Source organism: Falco biarmicus, chromosome 5, assembly GCF_023638135.1.
Source record: "Falco biarmicus isolate bFalBia1 chromosome 5, bFalBia1.pri, whole genome shotgun sequence".
NCBI lineage: Eukaryota > Metazoa > Chordata > Aves > Falconiformes > Falconidae > Falco > Falco biarmicus.
In genome coordinates this window covers 91,146,363-91,169,052 of record NC_079292.1, presented here as the reverse complement: position 1 = coordinate 91,169,052, position 22,690 = coordinate 91,146,363, and the positions used below count along the sequence as shown (strand labels likewise).

The following is a 22,690-nucleotide window of genomic DNA, read 5'->3' as shown; positions in this document are numbered from 1 at the left end:
TTTGCTGGTGAATTCCATGTACACACATGCACTCAGGGTTAAGGTCAAGGGGGGGGGGTGGGGAAAACCCAACACGGTTGTTTCCAGTTGCCAGCACATAAACCACCACATGGACCTGCAGCCCCTTTCTCCAGTTGCTGGCACTCTGACCGTGCAACATGCTTCCCAGTCCCTCCAGTTACTGGCACCAGACCTCTCTTGTGTGCCAGCCTGTCGAGGTGCTGGCATCTAGCCCTGCCAGCTCTGCAACCTCTGGCTGCTTCTCCAGCTGCTGATGCTTGCACCTTGCAGCACCCACACGTAGGATAGTGAGTGGGGTTACACGCTAAACCAAAGGATTTAATAAGAAGATAGGGCAGTCAGTGCTGGTAGGGTGCAGGGCTCAGACAGACAACTGTGGTGATCTACAGCCTGTTTATGTGCGACCAGACCCTTTCAAGCCACCTCGTCTCCATTTTTTCCCCTGTTCATTCCTCCCCAGTCCACCCTGATCCTTCCCTTTCCGTCCCTTTGGCCCTAAATAGCTCATAAAAGTTTTATCTAAAGCCATAGGCCCTTTCAGCTGTCCCATAAATAGATTTTACAGTTCTGCAAGTCCCCTGAAATATCTCACAATGCTCATGACGATCATGTTGCCCCCTTCTCACCAGCGACAGAGTTCAGGGTGGCTCTCCCACGTTGTGCCAGAGAAAAGTTCCTTTAATGGCCCATCAATCAGTAGCTGGAGAGTTCTGCTCTGGGTTATTGTTTGTCACCACCTGCCTGTTAATGTCCATGTTTAATTTACCGATTTCCTTGTCATTCGTTACTTCTTCTATACTGAGTATTCCTCACCCAGATAACTTGATGAGGAAGGTGCTTTCCCATTTTGTGTACCCCACGTGAGGATGCTGAGAACGGTCAGCACATCGGCTGGAGGGTGCTGTCCTGGCTCTCTGGAATGCAAACTGTCAAGGGTGTTGCAGAGGCTGATAAGTAAACGCTCTTTGGATTTCTATTTTCGGCACTTTCATTGTTCAAATTAAGCAAGAAGCCCTTTCAGTCTTCGCACCTACCTCTGGGAGATCAAAGCCCTTGCAGATTGTAAGGTGGAGTGAATAATACTGAGAAATGAAGTGATCTTTCAGAAGATCAAAGATATATTGCAGACAGATATTTCAGATAAAAATATAATTGTAACATAAACTAACAGGTTGATAGTCTAGTTATGGGTAGTGAGAAGGATGCTAGTATTGACAGTTCCTGTCTTTGCCAGCTGCAGCTGCTAGCGTTCTCCTTTAATTATGAAGGTGCTTTGAATTTTCTGCCCCCCACCCTTACATTGTTCATATATTTACTTAGACGCTTTGTTTAGCAGAATTAGTCTCTTAAATGTTATCTGTTAATACCCCTAAAGGCTCTAAGAAACCAGCGACACCAAGAGTTGCAGAAAATCAAGTTGTGACATATAATGTCAGGTTCTGGCAAAAAATCCATAACCCAAAAGGTATCGGAGGGAATTGTGCCAAGCAAACCTGTATTTTACAAAATGTATTTTACAAAAACCTTCAGATAATTGCCTTCAATTTCGACCTGCGGGTAATAGTTTCTAATGCTTTAATTCTTGGGTGATTTTTTTCCTTTTGGTGCAAGGAAAAGATTTTCTTTCTTAAATAGAAATGGTGCAGGATTAAAATAATTCATCTTGTCTATTGTAGAAATACTTGCAGGAATAGTTCCCAACCTGACTTCATCTTTGCACATGTATTTGATTTAGCAAGTGAATTTCTTTTTTTATGTGTGGTTGGAAAGTCAGTTATAGAACTGGAGATGTGCAGTCTGCGAGGTGGTTACTTTGCTGACTGATGCAAGCCTTTATTGAGGTGGGTTTTTTTTCATTTCAAATCTGCTTTCAGTTGAGTACATTAAGTACAAATACAAAAACACAAGATGATTATTAGACTTCCAGCAGCAGGCATGCATGTACCAGTTGCAGATGAGGAGGTGGGGGCGCTTCTCTGCTGTTTAATTTTCTTTGCTATCTTGACAGATGTCCTTAATTTTTCTTTCCAAAATATTGGGTCTCATTCTGTATTTAGGAACATGTATGTGTTTTGAATAGAAAATAATCTATGTAATCTCTACTGGGGAATTCCCCCTGCCCTTTTGCTTTACAACCTGGTACAAATGTAATTAACTATGTTCCAAGAAAAGGTTGCATTCAAATTTGTTTATTCATTAGAAGCCAAGAGCAAGTTAATCTGTTAAAACTTTGCTTTAATGAAATACAACAGAGCTGTGCGTTATAGGGAATAATGCTTTCTCTAAGTCTACAAGGTTAAGACATTTCACTGGTCTGTTGAGCAAGATGCTGAAAAAGCTGAACAAATAAAAGCTTTGTTTAGTGTGTTAAAGATTCTAGTGTTGCTGGAAGGTTAAACATGTGTATGAATTATGTATTTGAAAAGGAGTGTCTATAAATAATTCCTAAAGGAAGGAGCTGGATATGGTGTTAACTGGGTTTTGAAAGTGCTTGCATACGTTACTGTGGAAAGAGGTGAATATTTTATTTTGCTGTACCACCAAACCATACTTGAGAGCATGATCTTGGTGGGGAATGAATCAATATCTAGAATTTTAAATCTGCCCTGCAACAGCTTTAACATTTATTTTCTTTGCTGTGAATTCAGCAAATTAATCTGCATGAAGAGGGTCCAGCATGTCTTAGGGTACTGCCTGGTATTCCTGAGGGTTTCATTTGTTGGCTCTGAAGACAGCTAACTGAGAACAGCAGGGGAGTACAGAGGTATCCTTCGGTACGTGCTCTGTGAGCGCCTGTGGAATCTTGCTATTTCTTTAACAACTGATTTTTGTCCTAGGGTCTCCGTATAGGTAAACTGTATTTTTGAACTATTCTAGACTTACTCGTTTCTTACTAAAGGGGAGCCTGACAAAGTCCGGTTACAAACTTGTTGCAGCCTGATTACAGTTATGTGTGTTTATTTTATTCCTGCTGCATCACTTGCTGGAGCCTGTGCACCTCTGGTTCTATCAGCGTTGTTCTCCAGACCCCAGATAGATCCAGATGATGCATAACAGCCATTGCGTCTCATTCTGTCTGCAGTATGTGAGACTTCATAGTCTGAGTTACATGTGGATGCTTCCAGTTTGGTGACACTGAGGGAAGAGGGTCTGTAGTTTTGTTCAGTGGATGCTGAATGTGTCTTCCTGATGAGTGCTTTTAATTGTGCCGTTCCGCTGGGAGCTGGGCTGTCCGTAGCAGCGAGGTAAAGTACCAGCTCGTCTTGGGCATCTGCCTGAAGACATAGCTGATGCCTGGGTGTGCAGAGCGCGCTGTAACGCTCCTTGGCCTATGTGGTCAAAACAAAAGGGAAGGATGGCGATGGCTGCAGTGCAGACATGGGCTGTGGTACCTCAGGCTCAGTCATAGCATGTGAACGGAATGATTCTTACCATCAGCACAGTGTCCTCGCACCTACTGAGTGACCAGAGCCTCGGCTGGCTGTGTGCGCCAGTCAGGCGTCTGTCATAAGAAAAATGAGAGAGATAGGCACAAGTCTAGAAGGAACAAACATGCAGAGTACCTGGATTTGTATTGCAGGGGGCGTAATCTGTAAGTACATAAAAACCAGAGTGTGTCTTGCGTTGCTTCTTTGACTCTTTTGACTGCCGGCGTTCGTGTCTCGTGTACATATACGCGTGTGTGTATGAGTACGTGAGCTGCTGCGCTCTTGGTAAAGCTTGGAGGAGAAGGTGAAGTTGGTGACTGTGGGTTTGCCAGTTAATTTTGCATAGATGGATGTTGGGTTAGATTTAATCTAGTAAGGGTTTTCTCTCTCCCATGTTTTTGGTTTTAGTCAGCAAGAGGAGAGTTGAGATCTTATGGGTGAAGACTGAGGTGAATAAACTAAAGGTTGCAATGACCTTAAGAGCTTGGCAGTCCCCCACATAGACACTGTCCTTCAAAAGGGACTCTAGGGGCTATGGGCACATACCTACTGCAGCGCTGTTTGTAGCAGGTGATGTTACCACCCCATAGCTGTTTTTTCACAGCCACCTTATCAGATAAAAAAAAGTCATCAGAGGTAGATGTGTACCTCGCTTCCTATCGATCCACTGCAAATTCCAGCAGCTTCCAGTTGAAGCTGCTGCTGCAGGTGGGATTACACTGACTCCAGACTTGGCAGAGGCAGGCATGCTTCGTTCAGGGGCTCTCAGTGAGTGTCAAAATCTCAAAAAGGCAACTTCAGGTGATAAAAGGCCATGTCACTTTTCACTAAAAGCACCAATGTTTAATGTGTTGTTCATTTTCACAAACGGACTTGATGTATTTAGATGATTAGTCTTAATTTGTGGACATGTCTTCTAAGAAAAGGTCTCAGTCTTTCCAGAATTATAAATAACAGCTGGAATGTTTTGAAGTTTTAGGGAAGTTTGAATACAAAAAGGAAAGTATTTGTTCCAGCTGTGAGTTCCTGAGTGTGAAAGGAGAGTCTCTTGTAAGATGCCAAATTAGGATACTACTTTGACATTGCAGAATCAATAGCTGCGTTCCGTGTGAAGATGTGTTTTAGTTCTAACGTGAGTTACCTAAGTATGTGTATGTTATATATATATTGGGCTAGCTGTACTTGCTGTTCTGTTTCAAATTATTTCTATTGTCTTTGCACACACCTGAATTGGGCAAGTTTGAGAATTTTAATCTTTAGTTTGATAATCACTGCAGTTCTAGGAAGTCATTTTCCTCTAGTTTATTATGCAAGAAACTGGTAGCACTTAATATTGCTCTACACTTTCCATTAAGTGATTGTGTTTTCAGTTCCTTGTAGCTGCCAAACTTCAACTCTTCCAACTGAATTACTCTGTCTGCCTCAAGCTGTTTTGTTGGGCTTTTTTAAACAGCTTTGATAAAAATCCTTCAGACGTTTCTAAATGAAGCTAGAGGTGGAATGCGGTTCTACCCAGAGTAAAGTCTGTTTTTTCTCAGGGTTACAGTTAGGAAACTCAGGAACCATCATGTTTTGGATATGAAATACCATGGGAATTATTTGTTTCAGGACTGCATGAGGAGAAAACCATCCATATTTTTCCAAACCTTTCGAAAATACATCTGTTTTCTCCATATGGAGTATTTGGAGTTGAGCTGCTACGTTCTCTAGAGTTGTGCGTGCCGAGCCGGCGTGATCGCGTACCCCCAGGCTGGGAAGGGCTGAGCTGTGTTTTTGTTGTGCCTGGGTCTGTTGTGACCATAGAGCAGGAAGCAATGCCTGTCCGGCTGCTCCTGGCTTACTAAGGCTTGGCTTTGCAACCTGAACTGTTCTTGGGAGTAGTTCTGTTATGTGACAACCTGCGTGTTTTCAGAAAAAAAATGCGTGCTGGTACCATGTTCTTCAGTGATAAACGATTCAGAGCTGACTAAAAATTGCACCTCCACCTCCTTTTATCAGGCTTGCCTCTGCTGCAGTTAATGTACAAGTGTTTGCACTTTTAAGCCATCCTTTATGGCTTATGGCATCCTTAGGATGAATTTCCACCGTGAATTGCAGCAGCTGCAATTTCCAGGGCCTCAGCATTCTGGATTAAAGGATTAGAAGGGGAGCTTGCACCTATTTAGAGCAGCTGAGGGGCGCTAAGCCCAACTACATGAAGTAAAGATTGAACTGAAATTTAATGAGAGCCACTCTAAAGGCAAACAGAAAAATAATTCCTCAAAAGTTTCCTGCACAGAGCAAGAGGGCTCTTGCAGTGTAGGGCCAGTTGGTACCCAGATCAGCTAACGGTGAGGGGGTGTGGGGGTTTCTTAAGGAAAGTTAGTATTAGCTTAATCACTTCGCTGCTCCCTCCTGGTCACTTAACTTTTCCACTCCTTCCCTGACATACTACAATAGCACTTTGTCAAAAATATGGTGTTCGCAATCCTTGAGGAAAATCAGTCTCCCTCTTTACTACGTTCTTTTGTTGCAAAGTGGTTCTGCACTGCTACTCCTCTGGTTGAAATGGATCGGTAGTTTGTTCACCTTGGTCTTTCCAGTCTGTTGGGTGCAGCGCTGTAGGCAGGTTTAGGTTAATTTTCCTTTACTGCAGAGTCACAACTAATGATTCCAGTTCTAAGATTTGAGTTGCTTTTACATATTGCCAAATTTCTGATTCTTTGGTTGCTAGTTCTCTAGCTGCCTATACTTAAAGATATTAAGTCAGTGTTGTAGGTGCAAATTAGTGAATTAAAAACATTGTGGGTGTAGTTTCTCCTCATCTCCACCTGCTTGTGCTTACGTACAGGTAGAAGGTTACCTCACCGTACTGCCTTTCAGCATGGCAGCCTGTGCACGCTAAACACACTCCTGTTTAGCGCTTTATTTCATCTTTTTCATTCCGTGTGCAGTGAGTGATGCGTAATAGCTTTATGGACACAGTGGAAGGACGGCAGGAGGTGCCCGGGGGTCAGGACAGGGCAGTGTCTCGCCAGCCATCTGCTCACGGGTGGCAGGAGTCCTCACCCCCCGGTGTTGTGACTGCAGCATCCCTTCTGACATGATGTGCTGGTTTTAAAACAGCGCCTGACTTCTTTCTTAATTCCTTCTCATTGCCAAGAAATGACAATTGAACAATTAAGGCACAAAGCAGAGAGGGTTTAGCAAATCATGAACTGTTTTTAATTTGCCTCGTTAAGCTGCTGTTAACTACTTAAAGCCATCTGCTTAAAAATAATTTGCACATCTTCAGTTGGCTCTAGAGAGCAGGTAGGCCTTCATTAGAGCAGGTTTTGTTATTAATGTTATCTTTAGGGGGCTTCGGTGGTTGTGGAAAATATTCTATTGCTCATTGAACGCAACTTTCCCTGTAAACAAAGCAAGTGGCACGTGTTGGTGAGTTATAGCGGCTGCCAGAACCGCGTGCCTGCGAACCGCTGCCCTTCGTTTCGAAACTGGCTGGCTGTGGAGGAAACTATTTTTCAGCCACCGGGTAGATCTGGGTATGATCTCCGAGGAGGGTGAGCTGTGTGAATGCCCCGTATCTCTGTTCCCTACTGCCTTCCCCAGGAATTAGTCCTGGGGAGGAAGAACAGCCAGATGCATCAGAGTGCCTCAGCTGTAACTGAGGCGGGGGAACCCGGCTGCCTATGCCCTGGGGAAAAATGAGCTTGTCTCCCTGGATTTGTAAAGAAAACTAGTTCCCTTACAGAGAACAAATCACCAGAGCCACAGCCTCTCCCTCCCGTCTCGAGCTGAGCTGCACTGTCGCGTCGGTCAGTAAGTATGTGCCCCCCGGAGCCGCTGTGTTTCTGCGGTTGGCTGTGGAGTAGTTGTCCTGCTTCTCCTTGGAGGAGACTGTCTGAGCAGTGAGCTAACAGGTTGCTGATAAGAATAAGAACATTTGGAGTGAAACTAGATTTAGAAATACTCAATAATGATGGCGTGAGAAGTTTTTTAAAAGAAGATCCTCCACTCGTTCTGTGGAAAAGGGGTGGATGTGATTTTTGGAATATTAGCTGAGATACGGTATTTGACTTAATATAGATCTTCTTTTATCAATAAATTAAAAACTCATTAAGATATTGCTATGAAATTGATTGTTTAATTGTTTCTTTCCAATTGTGTGCTGCTTATTAAGAAGAAAAATGTCAATATTTACCAGGATGTAAATCTTGTGAAGTATCCAAGCAAAAATGTTGCTATGAACTGTAAATATCATACTCTTTCTAGTAGGATTTTTCTTGGTTCTTTCTGGCAAGAAGGAAGTCTGCAAACGGACTGACTGGTGTGCAGGTTTGCACACGTGTTTCCAAGTGTGTGACAAACCAGAAAAAATAAGGGCTTTCTGTAAATGCTTCTGGTTGCAATAGGTGAAGGTATTCTTTGCAGCTGCTGTGTCTTTTAGTTTAAAATAAAGACTTCCCAAGGAATCATTGACTTGGAATACTTTTAGGTTTGCCCAGTCATCTGAGCCTACATTTGAAAAAAAATTGAGGAATGAAGAAAATATCTTTGTCCTGATTGGAAGGAATGAATGTTCTAAAAATGTATACGTGTCATTGAACAGGGTATGTGGCTTCTGCCATGTTTGATAGGCCCTCGTGCTTCTGTTCGCTTTGCTATATTTGTCTTAACCTGGAAAGAATTTTCTTTCAGAATTTCATTGTGAAACGCTTCACAGTAAAACCCTTTAAATGACATAGAGCTAATTAATTCTTGTAGATCAAATATTAGACATTTGCCAAATATTTATAAACATTTTAAACATGATACCCTCACAGCTGTCTACTGAAGAGTACCCAGTGCCAAGATGCTGTTGCAAAGTCCGGTACTGTGATCATGAGTTGTTCCTTTTTAGTGCTCTGGATTGACATGCGAGGTTAGGGCCGATTGAAAAACTTCAAAATATTTTACGGGCAAAACGTTTACGAGCAAAACATTTACGAGCAAAACATTTTGAGTTGATCTTAGTTAAATCCCTGAATCCATCTAGGCTGTAGCTCAAATAGCAGGAAAGAGTGATAACTGCAGTGGACCTTCTGATGATAAGTTTGGGTAGAGAGCTTTGTTTGTAGGAGAGAATGATACGTGATGACCCAAATCTAGAGTTTTCACCAAGCTGTGTATTTGCTAAGGAATCTTGAAAAATAGCTCTTTAGTATTTCCACCGTAGGTGAGAGCAAGTTGTCAAAGTCCCACAGTCTGTCACAAAAAATATTTTAATTTTCAGCCATTTCTAGTTACAGTTGTTACACAAAATGCAGCAGATTCTGCTTTAGCAGTACCTTCTGACACTAGCAGAAGACCTGAAGAAGATCTTTCCAGGGTGCGGCTGTAGAAGTCGGAAAACTTGCTGTACTTCACCCTCAGCTGAGCTGCTGCTGTGGCCTCCTTTGCACTTCCACCCTTCCCAGCTATTTTTTGCAGATGTGGAGGGGTCAGGGCAGTAAAGACAGCCGTGTCTCAGCGCACTGGGCTCCCTTGAAATACTGCTTCCCGTCTGTGTGAAAGGCTGTGATGGCTTACCATGTGCGACCACCAAAAATATTTCATCTGTCCCTGTACCACTACTGAAGAGAAGGACCAGAGTCAGTTTGCCCTTTCTGACAGGTCTGCCCTCTGATCCAGCTGTGAAGGGCATCAGCTGGGGAGTGGGGGAGCCCGCTGTTCCGTGAGAGAGGAGCCTTGAAAACTCCTACAGTTGGGAACTGGAGTGAGCTACATGAAACAGGGATAAAGAAAACGCTGCTGCCGGGAGCTGCGAGGCCCTCAGAAGCCTTTAGCCTTGCCATGGTTGCTTCTCGCTTGCTGAGTGGGAGGACGAGGATCTGTATCTGGGACGCTTGCGCAGCTCTGTTCTTCGAATGCGTGAAGAAGGTGCAAAAAGGGCTGTCTAGGGGATGGCTCAGAGTCCTGTGTGTCCTGATGCTTCCTGCCTTCCCTGTGCTTTCATCTGAGATGAGAAGCACGATGGAGGCGGAGGAGAGCTGCTGACAGAGAGACAGACAGTTCTCAGATGACTGCCTGAAGAAGTAGATGTGAAACGGGGTCTGTTTCTGATAATTGACTTTGGAAACTCACCTGGAATGTGGATTTCTCTGTTTAGGAAATAAAACTTTTTCCATTCATCTTCCTGTTCTCTCCTGCCCTGAAACCCAGCTGGAGCTGCTCCAAGACGAGCCCTGCTGAGGGGTCCGCAGCCTTGTCCTGGCCGGGGAGAAGCGCTGGCTCCAGCGGCTGCAGAGCTTGGCTGGGGAGGAGGCAACGGCTCAGCAGAAGTAGTTTTAAGCCGTGTCTCCTCTGAAGTCAGTCCCTGAGTAGTGCTGGCATGAGTCGTAACTGAGGTCTTGGCATGGTTTGCTGCTTTTTTTCTGAAAACTGTGGAGCCTTAGTTCTTGTGCCTACTTGAGAATGTAACTGCATTGAAGGAATAATTTCTAGCCCTTGTACTTGTGGAAGAAAGTGACTCATGACCTGAACGCCCTCTTACAGCTCAGAGCTAGAAGGCTTATGAAAATGCATTGTTTGCAGTTAAATCACTGAGTAGCTGGGTGTGAAAAGGCTGTCTAAGAGAGACTGAGATAGGAGAGAAGGGCATGAATTAATTTGCTCTGGATTCACAACCTGAAACCAAACGGGTAAGCTATAGGCTGGCTCCTTCCTTTGTTCAGAAATCCATTGTTACGGAGCAGAGGAGTCAAGAGGCAGCGAGAAGAGTTGACGCAGAAGCATCTACCAGCTCTAACCTCCTACTCACATCTTCAGAGCCAAGCAGGCATGCTGGGGCAGGACGGTGCTTGGAGGAAAAAGCAATAGAAGGAGAGCTCCAACCTCTCTTTTACCCCTTTATCCCAGAAAGACTGTGAATACCACTTTTTTGGAGGTACTTTGGTGAAGGAAGTACCGTATCTTCTTTGTTTTCACCTGGTAAAATGCGTGACCGTAACAGCAGTGCAGTGGGTTTCTGGCATTGTGATGAAGTTGGTCTTAAACCTTTCTCTCGCCTCACTTCTGCTGGCCGAGGTCTGTCTGGTGCCTGGGGGGGGGGGGGCTGTGGTGCTGGCAAAGCAAAAGGTTGTGTGGTTGTGTGCGCTTCTGGTTGGAGCCACTGACTAAATCTCATAAACGTACTGCCTGAGCGAGAGGTGCCCGCGTGGGAGCAGGCGTAGCTCACCCGGAGAGGAACGTAGGTTGTTCTCATGGGGTCTGCCGGCACAGAGCGATAACTACATGTGAAAGGCAAACCCTGCAAGAAAAAAAAGATATTTAAAAAAAAAAAATAAATCTGCATGTTAGGAGTTGTGGTTTACGTGGTGGTGGATTTTAATAGTCAAGCAGCCTTACCCTGCTGCTCAGGTACAGTGGAACAGAGCAGGGCTGGTGCTGCACACTGCAAAGGCAATTTGCCTCCCTTTTGACTGAAACAATTTAAATGAGAACGTTTACTTTGAGAAATTCATTAGTGTGTTAAGGAACTACCTAGCTGGAAATAAAAATCTCCTGGAAAGATGGGATTCTGTGTAGTTCATGGCAGTTCATAGCCAGCCACAGGACCTGGTTGCATCCTGGATACAGAGACCTTATGGGTGTTTATATATACTTTTACGGATGTAAAAAAAAAATTTAGAGAAACCTCAAACTCTAGCAAGCAGCAAAACAATTAGGTTTTGTGGAATGAAATAAAAAGAGAGGTTAAATTATATTTTGATACGAGGGATAGCCTGTGCAGAATGAGAAATAGTGAAGGCACAGAGCTGCTTCCACACCTATGAAGTTCGGACGGGACAGGAGATACAGTGCAGCTTTGTGCTGCTAAACAGGCTTAAAATATTGATAATTCTATAACAGTAGACCTTAAAAATGTAAGTTCATGTTTTGAATAAATTTAAGGTGCTATTATATAACAACTTCAACTTTTTTTTCCTCTTTCCCTCCTACAGATCACACATCCGTGGGCGGGCTGGGAGACAGTTTTTATGAATATTTATTGAAAGCCTGGCTCATGTCAGACAAGATGGACACGGAGGCAAGGAAAATGTACGACGATGCAATTGAGGTGATTATGATTCACTGAGTTTTCCAGTACAGTGGTACTTAAAAACCATCTTTTACATTTAAAAAACAAAACAAACAAAAAAATCCCTAACTCGCCTCTTCCCCCCAAAACAAAAACCAACCAAAAACCCCACAGGGATTGCTTTGATTATGTAAGTTTTAAGAAATGCAGGGATGAATAATACTAGCTTTCACTCAGAGTAGTTTAAAATGTATTGTTGTGGAATACATCTGATGCAGATTATTGTGCTAAAAATAACCAGCTTGTCAAAAATGGTTTAATGTAAAAGCCTAAGCTATAGTTTATTGGAAAGAGATCCAGCAACCCTAAGGTGTGTGAGGAATGACCAAGTCACTTTTCTTTAGTGTTCAGAATCATTCTAGGAGTTGAAGTCCTGAATTGTTTTATTCTTTCAATTATTTTCTAAAATGTTTCAATGTTATAGTCCATACTTATCTTGTAAAACGTAGTTTGTACCCGTTTCTTGCTCTGTGACTCTTGTGATAGAGTGTGGCTCCCTCTGAGAGACCCGTCGTGCTTGCCCAGGCAGGGCAGTACCGTGGGGCGGTTCGGTGGGCGTTGGGATGGGGGTGGGGGCCCTTTTGTGGTGCCTCTGAGCTTCATGCAGCCCTCTTGCTTGCTTAGTTTCCCCATACACAGGCATCTTCTTTCATCCGGCTCGCTTGTGCCCCTGCGTGCCAACATGCCTGTGCTACGGTTAAGACACATAGAGCGTAGCTAAGCTAATTTTAGTCATTAACCGTGCTACCAACAGCAGCAGGGACTGTCTAGTCTTGTCCACATGCAGACGTGTGTGGTGCCTAAGTTGTTCCATGCTCTAGGCATGCTGTGTTTCTTGCAACACAAGCTTTTAAAGCTTAGGTTTAGTATAGTCAGTCTCCTAAAACAAAACACCTGTTCTTGGAGTTCTCAAAATTCACATTTTAAAGGACGCATAGTGGAAGTTCAAATCCAAAAGTGCTTTGAAGCTGCACTATGTCTTATTCCTGACCTGAACTTGGTACGTTTGGCTTTCAGCTACTTGAACTTTTTCATTCCCTACATGTTTTAAAGGGTTATCTGCATCAGGTGGCTGGTTACTAACAAAGGTACGCTCAGCGTTCTCTCCTGAAGAAGAAATGCATTATTTTCTTTAGTCTCACAATATAAAACAGTTCTTGAATTATTTCTTAACCTTTTTGCTAAGTACTTTCAAGTGTCTTCAGTATGGAGACAAGAATATAATAGTTCTTATAATGTCATTGCCTGATCTGTTCTCAGTATCCTCCTCTTCATCCATCCAAGAGCTGTTTGCACTCTCCACCTTTGCTTTCCACTGTCATCCATCCACTTTCCAGTTGGTTTTGCTCAATGTGTGATCTTGTCTCTATTAAAATAAACACAATTGTTCAGGCAAAACCCATTTTGTCAGCTGCTCTGAATGATTTTACAGGACTGACTTTATCACTGTCTACAGCTCCATCAATTTTTGTGTAATCTCCAAATTTTTTTTAGCATTTTTTTCTTGCAGATCATTGGTAGAAATGCTCCCTAGCATTGAATAAAAGTATCTTTGCAGAATCTTCATGGGTGAGGGCTTTCCACAATTTTTTGTTTTCACTTTGAACTGTTCTAGCAAGCCAACTTTTAATCCACTTCATACGTGCTGCCCTGAATTTGTTTAGGACTAATGTCTTGTACAATACCAAGGAAATTCCTGAAATTCCTAATATTCCTAATACCAGCATGCACGTGTCAATCAAACATTTATTTTTAACACCACATCCTTCATTTTATATGATTTTTCTATTAATATTTTAAGATACTGTTAAAGCATCAGCTATTTCCCAGTCCTTTTGAACTTCCTTACCTTTCCAGGGTTTGTTAAAGTCAACATCAGTAGTTTAAAACAATAGTTGAGTACTTCTAATATTCTAAAATAGTCTATTGGGTCCTGTGGGTTTTAAAATGTTTAGCAGTTGATGTTTAACATGCATTGTAGTTACCATTGAAATATTTTATTCTGATTCCTAAACTGTGAGCACTTTAAAATTAGAGGAAATAAAACTTTCCCTTTCATCCTCTTCCCTGTAAGCCCAGTCTTGCAAACATTTTGTATGGGCAAATCTCTGTCTCTGCATGGAGACACAGCAAAGCAGATCTGGGACTAGATGAAAACACGCTGTGGATAGGAGGGAGAAGGAGCTGAGCTGCTCGCACTTCGTGTGACATGACCTGCAGCGCAAGCATCAGCTGGTTTCCTCTTCAACTTTCTCTCATCTAAGCCCACTGTGTATGTTTGAATCTGCATGAACCGTACTGTTTAATGCGTTGTGGAGCATCCTTCTGGTTCAGGGTTTGTGTTTGTCGCAGGTCCTGTGTGACATTGGAAGATGTGGGCAAAGACTCAGTGAGTAGGATTTGTTTTGCTTAATTGCAATTTGAATTTTTATTTTAAAACTTAACATATTTTTAAGAGCCCATTCCCTTACTATTCTTTCATTGTTGCCCATAACATAGGTCTTCCTCCATAGCTGACACTTCTTATTCTTTGTTTTTCAAAACTTGGAGCAAAAGCTCATCACATCATTTATGCAAGCAGAAGGGGGAAGGTGTAAAATACATTCCTCCCACTCCATACAGCGTTGGGAATGTTCTCAGCACCTGCCAGTCTAAAAGAAGGTCTCTGTCCAGCCACACTTCACTCCTTGGCTTAGGAGATAGCCAGCCATACCCTAACTCTCAAGACTTGCAGTAGGCAGTGATACCCCATTCCTTGGTGGTATTAAGAGGAAGAAAGATAACAGCGTCTGTTCTTCAGATGTTATGATTTCCAGTCCATGGCATATGAAGTGTTACCAGTCACTGCATACTTCATAACCAGAGTACAAACGAGTTCTGCATCTGTGACCTCTGCATGCTGTGTAACAGCAGTGCAGTCTTCCACTGTAAAGGACACTTCATTTCTATGTCCTAGTATGTAGATTCACAGCTGTGATAAAAGCTGAAATTGTGAAATTTGCTGAGAATTCTTTGTTGGTATAAATATTGAGGTTGGGCCTCTTAACTTTGATTTCAACATTATTGTGTGGACCTCCCAGCTAGTCTAGTTTAAAGTGTCTTTTCTCCTTCTCGCATCAGCTGGAGGATAAGGAAGCTTCCCTTTGATCTGTTGCCTTGAGTAGTCTAGTCTGTTAGGCTCACAAATTTGATCCTCACTTTTCGTACTGCACAGCATTAGGTAGCTAAAAGGATTTAGCCTTGTGTTTGACCATCATAACATAGCACGGCAGCTCAGAAAATGTTTTTTTTTTTCTTTTTTGTAGTCATAAAAATCGCAGAAAGCATGAACATCAGGTAGAGAACATTGTCATTTCACATCGTGGCCTATTGTTTTGGGCATTTCACAGACTACAGAAGCTTCTTCCTGCAGTTAATCTCTTCGTTGATGTGAACAAAATCTTGTCTTTGGGAGCTTAAGGATACGTGCCCACTCTGGTGGGTGGGTACTCGTGGTCCAGTGGTATGGTGTTGCTCTACATACCCCTCGGGGTGCTCTGTGGCCCCAGGCACCCAGCCCAGGGTACAAATGTCACATCTGTCCAAACCTGCTCAGCTTTTCTTGTCTGCTAGTCAGTGCTGCCAGCAGTGCCCAGCAGTTCCTTGGTAGCTATGTAAATATCGATTGTCCTTTGTATACAGTTAGCAAGTCGTGGGTTGTTGAATGATGAAGTATTTTGAGAGGGTTGCTTTTTTTTTTTTTTTTTTGGTCAGGCTTCCTTTCTAACTCCTAAGACTTCAGCAGCCAACAGAACTTCATTTTCAGATTTCAAAAACTACCCCTTACACAAGACAGCGATGTTCAAGTTCAGAAGATGTGCTCTCTATGTAGAAGAGAGGCATATTGCGCCTAGATGATGTTCTTCAGTCAAACCCTGAAAGCGAGTTTAGAATGGAGTAGCTTGTGGAGACGTGTATAAATTTGCCCTTTGCTGCCTGGTGCCAACCACAGCGGTTTTGTCACCCTGGAAATGCTCCTGCAACCATTTAGTCCTCAACAGTTATGAAATTACATAAAGATACAACTCAAAAGGGAATTTCACACAACATTTGGGAAAAATGGAGTTTTCCTTCAGGAAATAAATAATCTAAACCCTTTTAAGTCTTTTTGCTCTATAGTAAAAGTGGCTTTCCTTTAAAAAGGACTTCTCAACTTTTATGTATCATATGGTCAAAAAAATCCTATAATCATAATGTCAGTGTTGTCACAGTCTAGGGTAATTGAATGAACAGCGGTGGTGCTAAAGGCGTCAGTATCATCTTCAGTGGCAGAATTTTCAGCACATCCAATCTTTCCTCTACCTGTACTTCCAGAACAAAGGGGCTTGGACGGTCACCCACCTCGGGGTCCCCGGCCACAGCAGCCCTGGTGTCGTGCCAGTCCTCATGGCCAATTTGTTAGACAGCCACTCTGGCAGCTGTCAGAGGCTTAGTGGTTTCTGCTCCATCAGTTATTTCTGTGTTGTTCTTGCTGGATCCTGCCGTCAGGACAACCTTCAGATCCATCAGTGGTATTAGTGAAGAAATGAACCCAACAGGAATGCAGACCAGCGCTTCCCTGTCGTCACCTTCAGAACTCACAGGCTCGGTGGAGGACAGTGGAGAAATTTTACCATCCCAGTGATGGCTCAGTCCCCGGTGGAAGTAAGGAGCGGGGCCCTACTGATGGTAATGCCGTCTTCTCCCTGTAATCTGCTGCACTGGCTTTTAGCTAGTGCACTCGCCGTGGCCATATGGGCACTGCCAGACCTTTGCTGGCTGCATGGCTGAGGTGTAGATTCGCGTCGCTATAACTGTTCTGAGAAGTTGCTCCAGGCAATACAGCATCTCAAGTCAAGAACGTATTCAGAAAACCATCCAGGAACACATACATATTCAGAAACACAGCTATTTCATACTACCGTTTATATTATCGTCTTCCCCAGATGAGGCTCCTAATCTTACAAACTCTTGCCTTTTCTAACTGTAATTTCAAAAACTTTGTTCCTAAGAATTTTTTTTTTGTTGAAGAAAACTTTGAAAGGCTTTCAGATGTTATTTCAGTACCTGGATGGAGGAATTCCATGTTACAAAATCTTGCTGGCTTTAATACAGCTGCTTCAACAGTCCTCTACCAGTTAAGCATCAGCTTGATTAAAAAAACAAACAAAAAAAAAACCAAAACAACCCAAACTTGAAATACCTACTGCGGTCACAGAAGAGCTTGAAGCTTTTTGTTTGTCCATTTTGTGGACAAACAAAAGTCTCGCTTTTTTCTTATTTGGAAATTGGTTATTTCACTGTCCACTAGTAAACCTGAAGTACAAGTTGCAAGCTTATTAATCTATTTATTAAATCTCTGTTGCAGCGAACTGCATAGTTTGTGCTGTGTAGATAGCAAGGAGACAGTGGTGTGCAGCAGACATGACCTCCACATCCATGATACCCGCTTTAGTTGTATGCGAGGTCCTCTGCCTGTGTGTTCTCAACTGTATTTTGCACTAAAACTAGATACATTGTGGACATTTGGGATGTCGTTTGCTGCAGGTACCAGAAGGGTGATGGGGAGGGGTGTTCACTGCTGGAATGGATCTTGAGGGTGGCAAGAACAGTAAATGCCTTTTTAATGGCACTTTAATCCTTCAACTCTAATCAGCCTTGGAATACTCTGACCAGTCACGGGTCGCGCACTTTGAAGGAAGTTGTGAACCCGTCAGACAGTTATGTGTAGAAGTACAAAGGAGATTTCTGGAAAGAAGATAAGAATAATGTCTCCAGGGTAAAGAAGATAGTGGTCTTTATTGTAGGACTGAAACTGTAACGAGATTCTAGTTACAAGAAAAACTGTCTAATGCTAAGGTAGAAAGTACTGCGGTAGACTGTGGGGATTGTGAAGCTCTGAAAGAAGTAAATGTGTTGTTCCATGTAGTTTGAAAACTAAGGTCGACTATTCTCCTACTACCACAGTAATACCATTTATAAGTCAAAAGCAACAGCATCTATTGGTACAAATGTGCAAAGAAAAAGCAGGAGTTGCCTCACCTATAAAATAATGTGGTTTTGTGAACAGCTGCTCTAACCTTCACCCATCCCTTGACTGTGTACAATCAGAAAGCTGCTGTGAAGAAGCAGATAGAAGGTGGCTGGAGCATTCCTGTTAATTAATGCTATTAAAGACTGATTGAGAGTGCAGGTGCTGCCTTTATATGTGTTGCTGACCAAAAGTTTCCAGCATAGGTGTATTTTTTAACTACACACAGACTGTACAGCAGCGCGAATGGGTACTTGTCTGAGTTAATAAGTAAACAAATATTGTTGGAGCTGTAAAATTTGTGCTGATTTCTCAGCTAAAAGTGCAATGTAATCTGTGTCGTTATTTTCCTGTGTTTGATTTCATTAGCATCGTTTAGCAGTTGCGGTATTTTTTTGTGTGCATTGAAATTAAATTCTTACGGTTGTTTGTTCCTGTAGTGCTCAGAAATGAATCTGAAAGAAGAAAATTCTTTTTGTTTGGAAAACAGTACATTTATTCCTTGAAGGTGAGCTGGTATGTAAAACTTGCATGTGAAACAATATTTAAAAGTTCTCTTAATCTTCTTGTAGGCCATAGAAAAACATCTCATCAGGAAGTCCAATGGAGGACTGACCTTCATTGGGGAGTGGAAGAACGGGCACCTTGAAAGAAAGATGGGCCATTTGACCTGTTTTGCAGGGGGAATGTTTGCCCTTGGAGCAGACGGTTCCAGAGATGATAAAGCTGGACATTATTTGCAGCTTGGAGCTGAAATTGCACATACGTGTCATGAGTCATACGACAGGACAAGTAAGATAACATTGCTGATCTGGTTATTTCTGTAGTTGAAATACAGAAACTGTCATAATCATTTTAAGTTTTGTTATGGACATATGCCTTGTCTAACACGTACTGGTTTTATACCAGTATAACTTCTTACACCCATGTATTTACTTCTGATCTACATCATGGTGAGTAAATGTAAAAATAGTCTTTATATGGTTCCTTCCTGCACATTTATCCCTGTTTTTCGATTAGTCAGCTAAGATGGGTGATATGGGCACAGGGAGGAAGGAGTGTGTGTGAACTTCTGTCTTCCACAATATATAGGGCAGGTTTTCATTTCATATATGCTGTTCTTACAGTTACGTAGAGTGAAAAATTTGCAAATAATACCTTTTACTGTTTTCAGTAACAGTGTATTCTGGGTAAGTACAATTAAACCAGAGAGAAGGAAGATGAGTATGGCAATGGTGAGATGGCCAAAGACGTGAGTAGTGCAGAGGCAATATCAGACTTCATTGTTGGGCTGGAAGTTTCTCAAGTTCAGTCTTTTGGACCAGGTTTATTTTCCATCTTTAATAGTAACCTTGATGCATAAAGTCCAAGTGTGCTGATGGCACTTGCAGCGGCTGTGAAGTCCTAAGACACAATTAAAACAGAAGAGTCTTAGAGCAGTAAACAGGAAGATGTTGAGGGCTGGACTGTCAGAAATAAGTTCGCTAGAAAAAAGGCAGGAGCTCTTTCTGTAAACTGGGAGTTGAAAAATGCCAGTGCAGTCCCAGTCTGTATCAGCTGTAAAATTTCCAGCAGAGATTAGTGCGTTAAAAGGCACCTGTAATTTGTCATCCAGAATATGCTGTATAAATCTGAATTTCAAGCAGAACAGATGCAGAGAAGGACCAACAGAGTTATTAGAGCAAGAGAGCTTTTATCTTACAATAGGAAAATAAGAGAGCTTGGCCTGCTCAGACTAGAAAAATAACGCCAAAGAAGGGTATAAGTTTGTTGTCATCTTAAGGGGTAAACACTGAAAAGAAATAGAGTTATTTTAAGACGTAAACAACAGAGCTGTACCAAGAGCAAGATTTGTAAGCACCCATGAATAAATGTAGGTTGGAAATTGGAAATGGCTTTGTGTAGCCATCAGAGAAGTGAGCTTCTGAAATAACTTCCCAGTAGAAGTAATGGTAACTAAAACTCAAGGAGTTTTAAGGTGAGAATTCATGCGTTTATTCACAAGATCATGTAGTATCATTGTGTAATTGCCTGTCATTTTAAAGAATTCAATCATATGAGTGATACTTCTACCCGGGTGGCAACAGCCTTAAAAAGGGAGAAGAAAAAATGTGGGGATGCTTAAGGAAAAAGGGAGGACAGAGTAGCTATCGTTGCATTCTGAAAAACTGTGTTTAAATGTTTAATTCAACACTTAAAAACAAGCAATGCTAAATTCACAGTTGTTTGTGCAGTCCTAATTTCATTCCTTCAGGTGTTTATTCTGTACCCTAAATAAATCAAAAGATGGAGGGGATAAAAGTTTCGGTTACGTATTTAATGACTATATAAGAACACACATATGTAAGAAACAGACTGAAAGTTGTGCAGACAGCTATAAATTTGCAGTGCCCTAGTTTTCTTTTGTTCAGTCGTGCAATCTCAGGAATGTGGAGAGAGATATTTGGGGTTTTTTTGCCTGGACTGATTTTTCAAAGAAAATAAAAGAACTGTTATGTGTGAAATGTCAACTTCATTATGCTTTAACAGAAAGATTTGAGGGATAATTGTACACTTTAATGACAGAACTAGCTGGTTGCAGAAAAAAACCCTCTCTTTCAGAGGGTAGATAGTCATCCTGGTTCAGCTGGTAGGTTTATGTTTCAGTCAGCAAAGGGGAGAGCCTGATCCCTTACTGCTATAGACCTGGAGAACTCTTGCCCCATTTGGTGGCCCCAGAGGAGAGAGCAAGGTGCTGAGGCTGTGCTGAGGGTACAGAGCTCTTTTCTTCAGACAAAACAGCCACAACTGTCCCTTCCTGTGTCTTCCCAGGGGTGCTCGTAACAAACTGCAGTATAAGCCTGGTTTTATAATATTTTAGTATAAAAATACTTTATGAAGCAACCTGAATTTTCATAAGGAAAAAATAAATGCTGTTTCAAGGTCCAGTCTCGGCAAAATCAACACAGAATTTCACAGAATAAAAGCACTTCTGGAAAAGAGCAGCATTATATTGTCAGCTGTCAGCAACCTGTTGCACATATTGCAGGTATGAAAGCCTGTTTTAAAAAAAGAATAATAATTTGCTATTTCAGAAAGTTTGCCTGAAGCTGTATTTGCTGCTATCTTTACAATAATGTTCTCATGAATTATGGAATACAATCTCCTGAAATTCTGATTTGAAATCGTGCTTTCCCTGTCTTGCATAAATAAACAAACACGGTGACATGGCAGATGAATTAGGGTCCAGGACTTCTGGGGTTTCAGGTAAAATTCCACTGGAGTAACTTTGATCTGGATGGATTCTACCAGTGTGATATTAAGTAAAACGCTCTTGTCTTGCAGTAACAGTCCACGTGCCTATTTAGCATTGAGGTGATTTTCTGCCATGACGTTCGTGGCTGGAGGTTCTTGATGTATTAGGATTTTTTAAGGCAATAATAGTGTCCTCTCAGGTCACTCTCATACATTACCCTGTGTCTCCAGATAAACTCAATCACCCTCTGTAAGGCAGAGCATTTGTGGTAAGCTCAGCCTTCTTTAACAAAAGGCGGCCTTACTTACTTTGTCAAGCTAATTTATAACCCTTTCACTTGTTCTTGTATGTTTGCCTCTCTCCTTCGTTCACTTGTTATCACAATTGATGTGAGAAGTCGCCTGTTGAATTATGATTGCCCAAACTCTCATCACTTCTAAGACCATCTCTCTGGTCCCTTGATTACATTTGCTTCTGTTGATGGCTCCTCAGACCCTCAAGGTCTTAGGCCATTATGAATCCTTCTCTGCTTTCTGGTCTGCCCCTTGATGTCAAGCATTCTGTCGCCATCCAGTTTGTGCTCTCAGCAGTGCACCTTCCTGGCGCTGCAGAGCTCCTGCCCCAGCTGGCAGTTATACCCTCCTCTCCCAGCTGCCCGGGGCAGCAGCAGATGGTGTCGCAGGAATTCCATCCAGGCCTAGCTGGGTTACAGTGCTCCCAAACAGATGATAACCATTCCTCGACTCAGATACTTCTTTTAGGTTCCCCAGAAGCATGCTAAAAAGATGTGTGTTTTGCCACCAGTTGTTTGGGGAGGATTGAGCACCACCCTGCAGATAGAAAAGCATCCTGCTTCTTCACCTCTTTACTGGTGAAAAAATATCCTCTGCTTCCCATCCTTTCATTGCGTTTTGGTAAATAACTTCGCCATGTAACCAGCAGAAGTTGCCACATGGTCACGGATTTGCACAGTAATTTGTTGACTGACTGACTTGCTTAGCCTTGGCATCATTGGGGTGAGAGCTTTCCACTGTCATCCTGGCTATTCCTTAGTCCCCTGGAATGTGTATTTAGTGATCCCTTGCAGGTTTTTTGGATGCTCACAGTGCGTCACTGGGGCTTGCTGAAGATTTTAGGACATTTCTTAACTTCATTGAAAGTGTGGCACAAGCTAAAGCCCACCATCACATTTGGACAGATTGTTGCTGGCGTGACACCGTGCCACATCTCCCGACAAATAAATAAGGCCAACCTCAGATCTGTGAAGCTACCTTAGAGAGGCCACAGCCTGTTGCACCTGCATGTCTCACTGGGTCAAGCAACGATACTTGATCTCAACCCACACAACTCGGTCTCTTCCTCATTAGCTAACACCGTGATTGTTGGTAGTTGCTGCTGCTCTAGCCAGGATTACTCAGCACTAAGATGAATAGTTTTTTCATAGATGCAGATGTTGAGGAAGGATGAAACCCCATTTGGACTTACAAGGGCCGCATGTGTTCATCACCATCCTGAGCTTATGGACGGAGGAGATCATTGCAGCTCTGCAGAGAGAAGGGCTTTCGTCTTTTGTCTCTTAAATTCAAGGATACTTTATTCTACATCTCAGTCAAAACAGGTAACAGGAGGTGGGTCTTGTGGTAGAAACAGACCTATTCCAGTTCAAAAGTCAGGTGCTTGACTTCTGCACAGATCTGAGGCTTTTCATAAGGTACTTGGCCTTTGTAGTAACCAGCTTGGGTGAAAGTATCTGCTTTTGTTACCCAAGTGGCTGAGTAATTAAAAGCAGGTTAATAATTCGCTTCAGGTTAGCTTGGGGCTTTTTAGCTTTGGACAGTTAAATTGAGTCAACACCC

The 22,690-nt window shown here is 42.5% G+C and overlaps 1 protein-coding gene across 3 annotated transcripts in view; it reads left to right on the top strand.

Moving 5' to 3' along the window:
- MAN1A2 (mannosidase alpha class 1A member 2) overlaps positions 1–22,690 on the top strand; it is a 147,177-nt gene that overhangs the window by 102,444 nt on the left and 22,043 nt on the right. For all 3 annotated transcript variants that reach the window (XR_008822007.1, XM_056339746.1, XM_056339745.1), the window contains exons 9-10: positions 11,414–11,529; positions 18,172–18,391. Coding sequence is in view for 2 of the 3 variants with exons in the window: in XM_056339746.1 (XP_056195721.1) it covers positions 11,414–11,529; positions 18,172–18,391 (336 nt within the window). In the remaining variant the exon portion in view is untranslated. The remainder of the gene's footprint in view (positions 1–11,413; positions 11,530–18,171; positions 18,392–22,690) is intronic.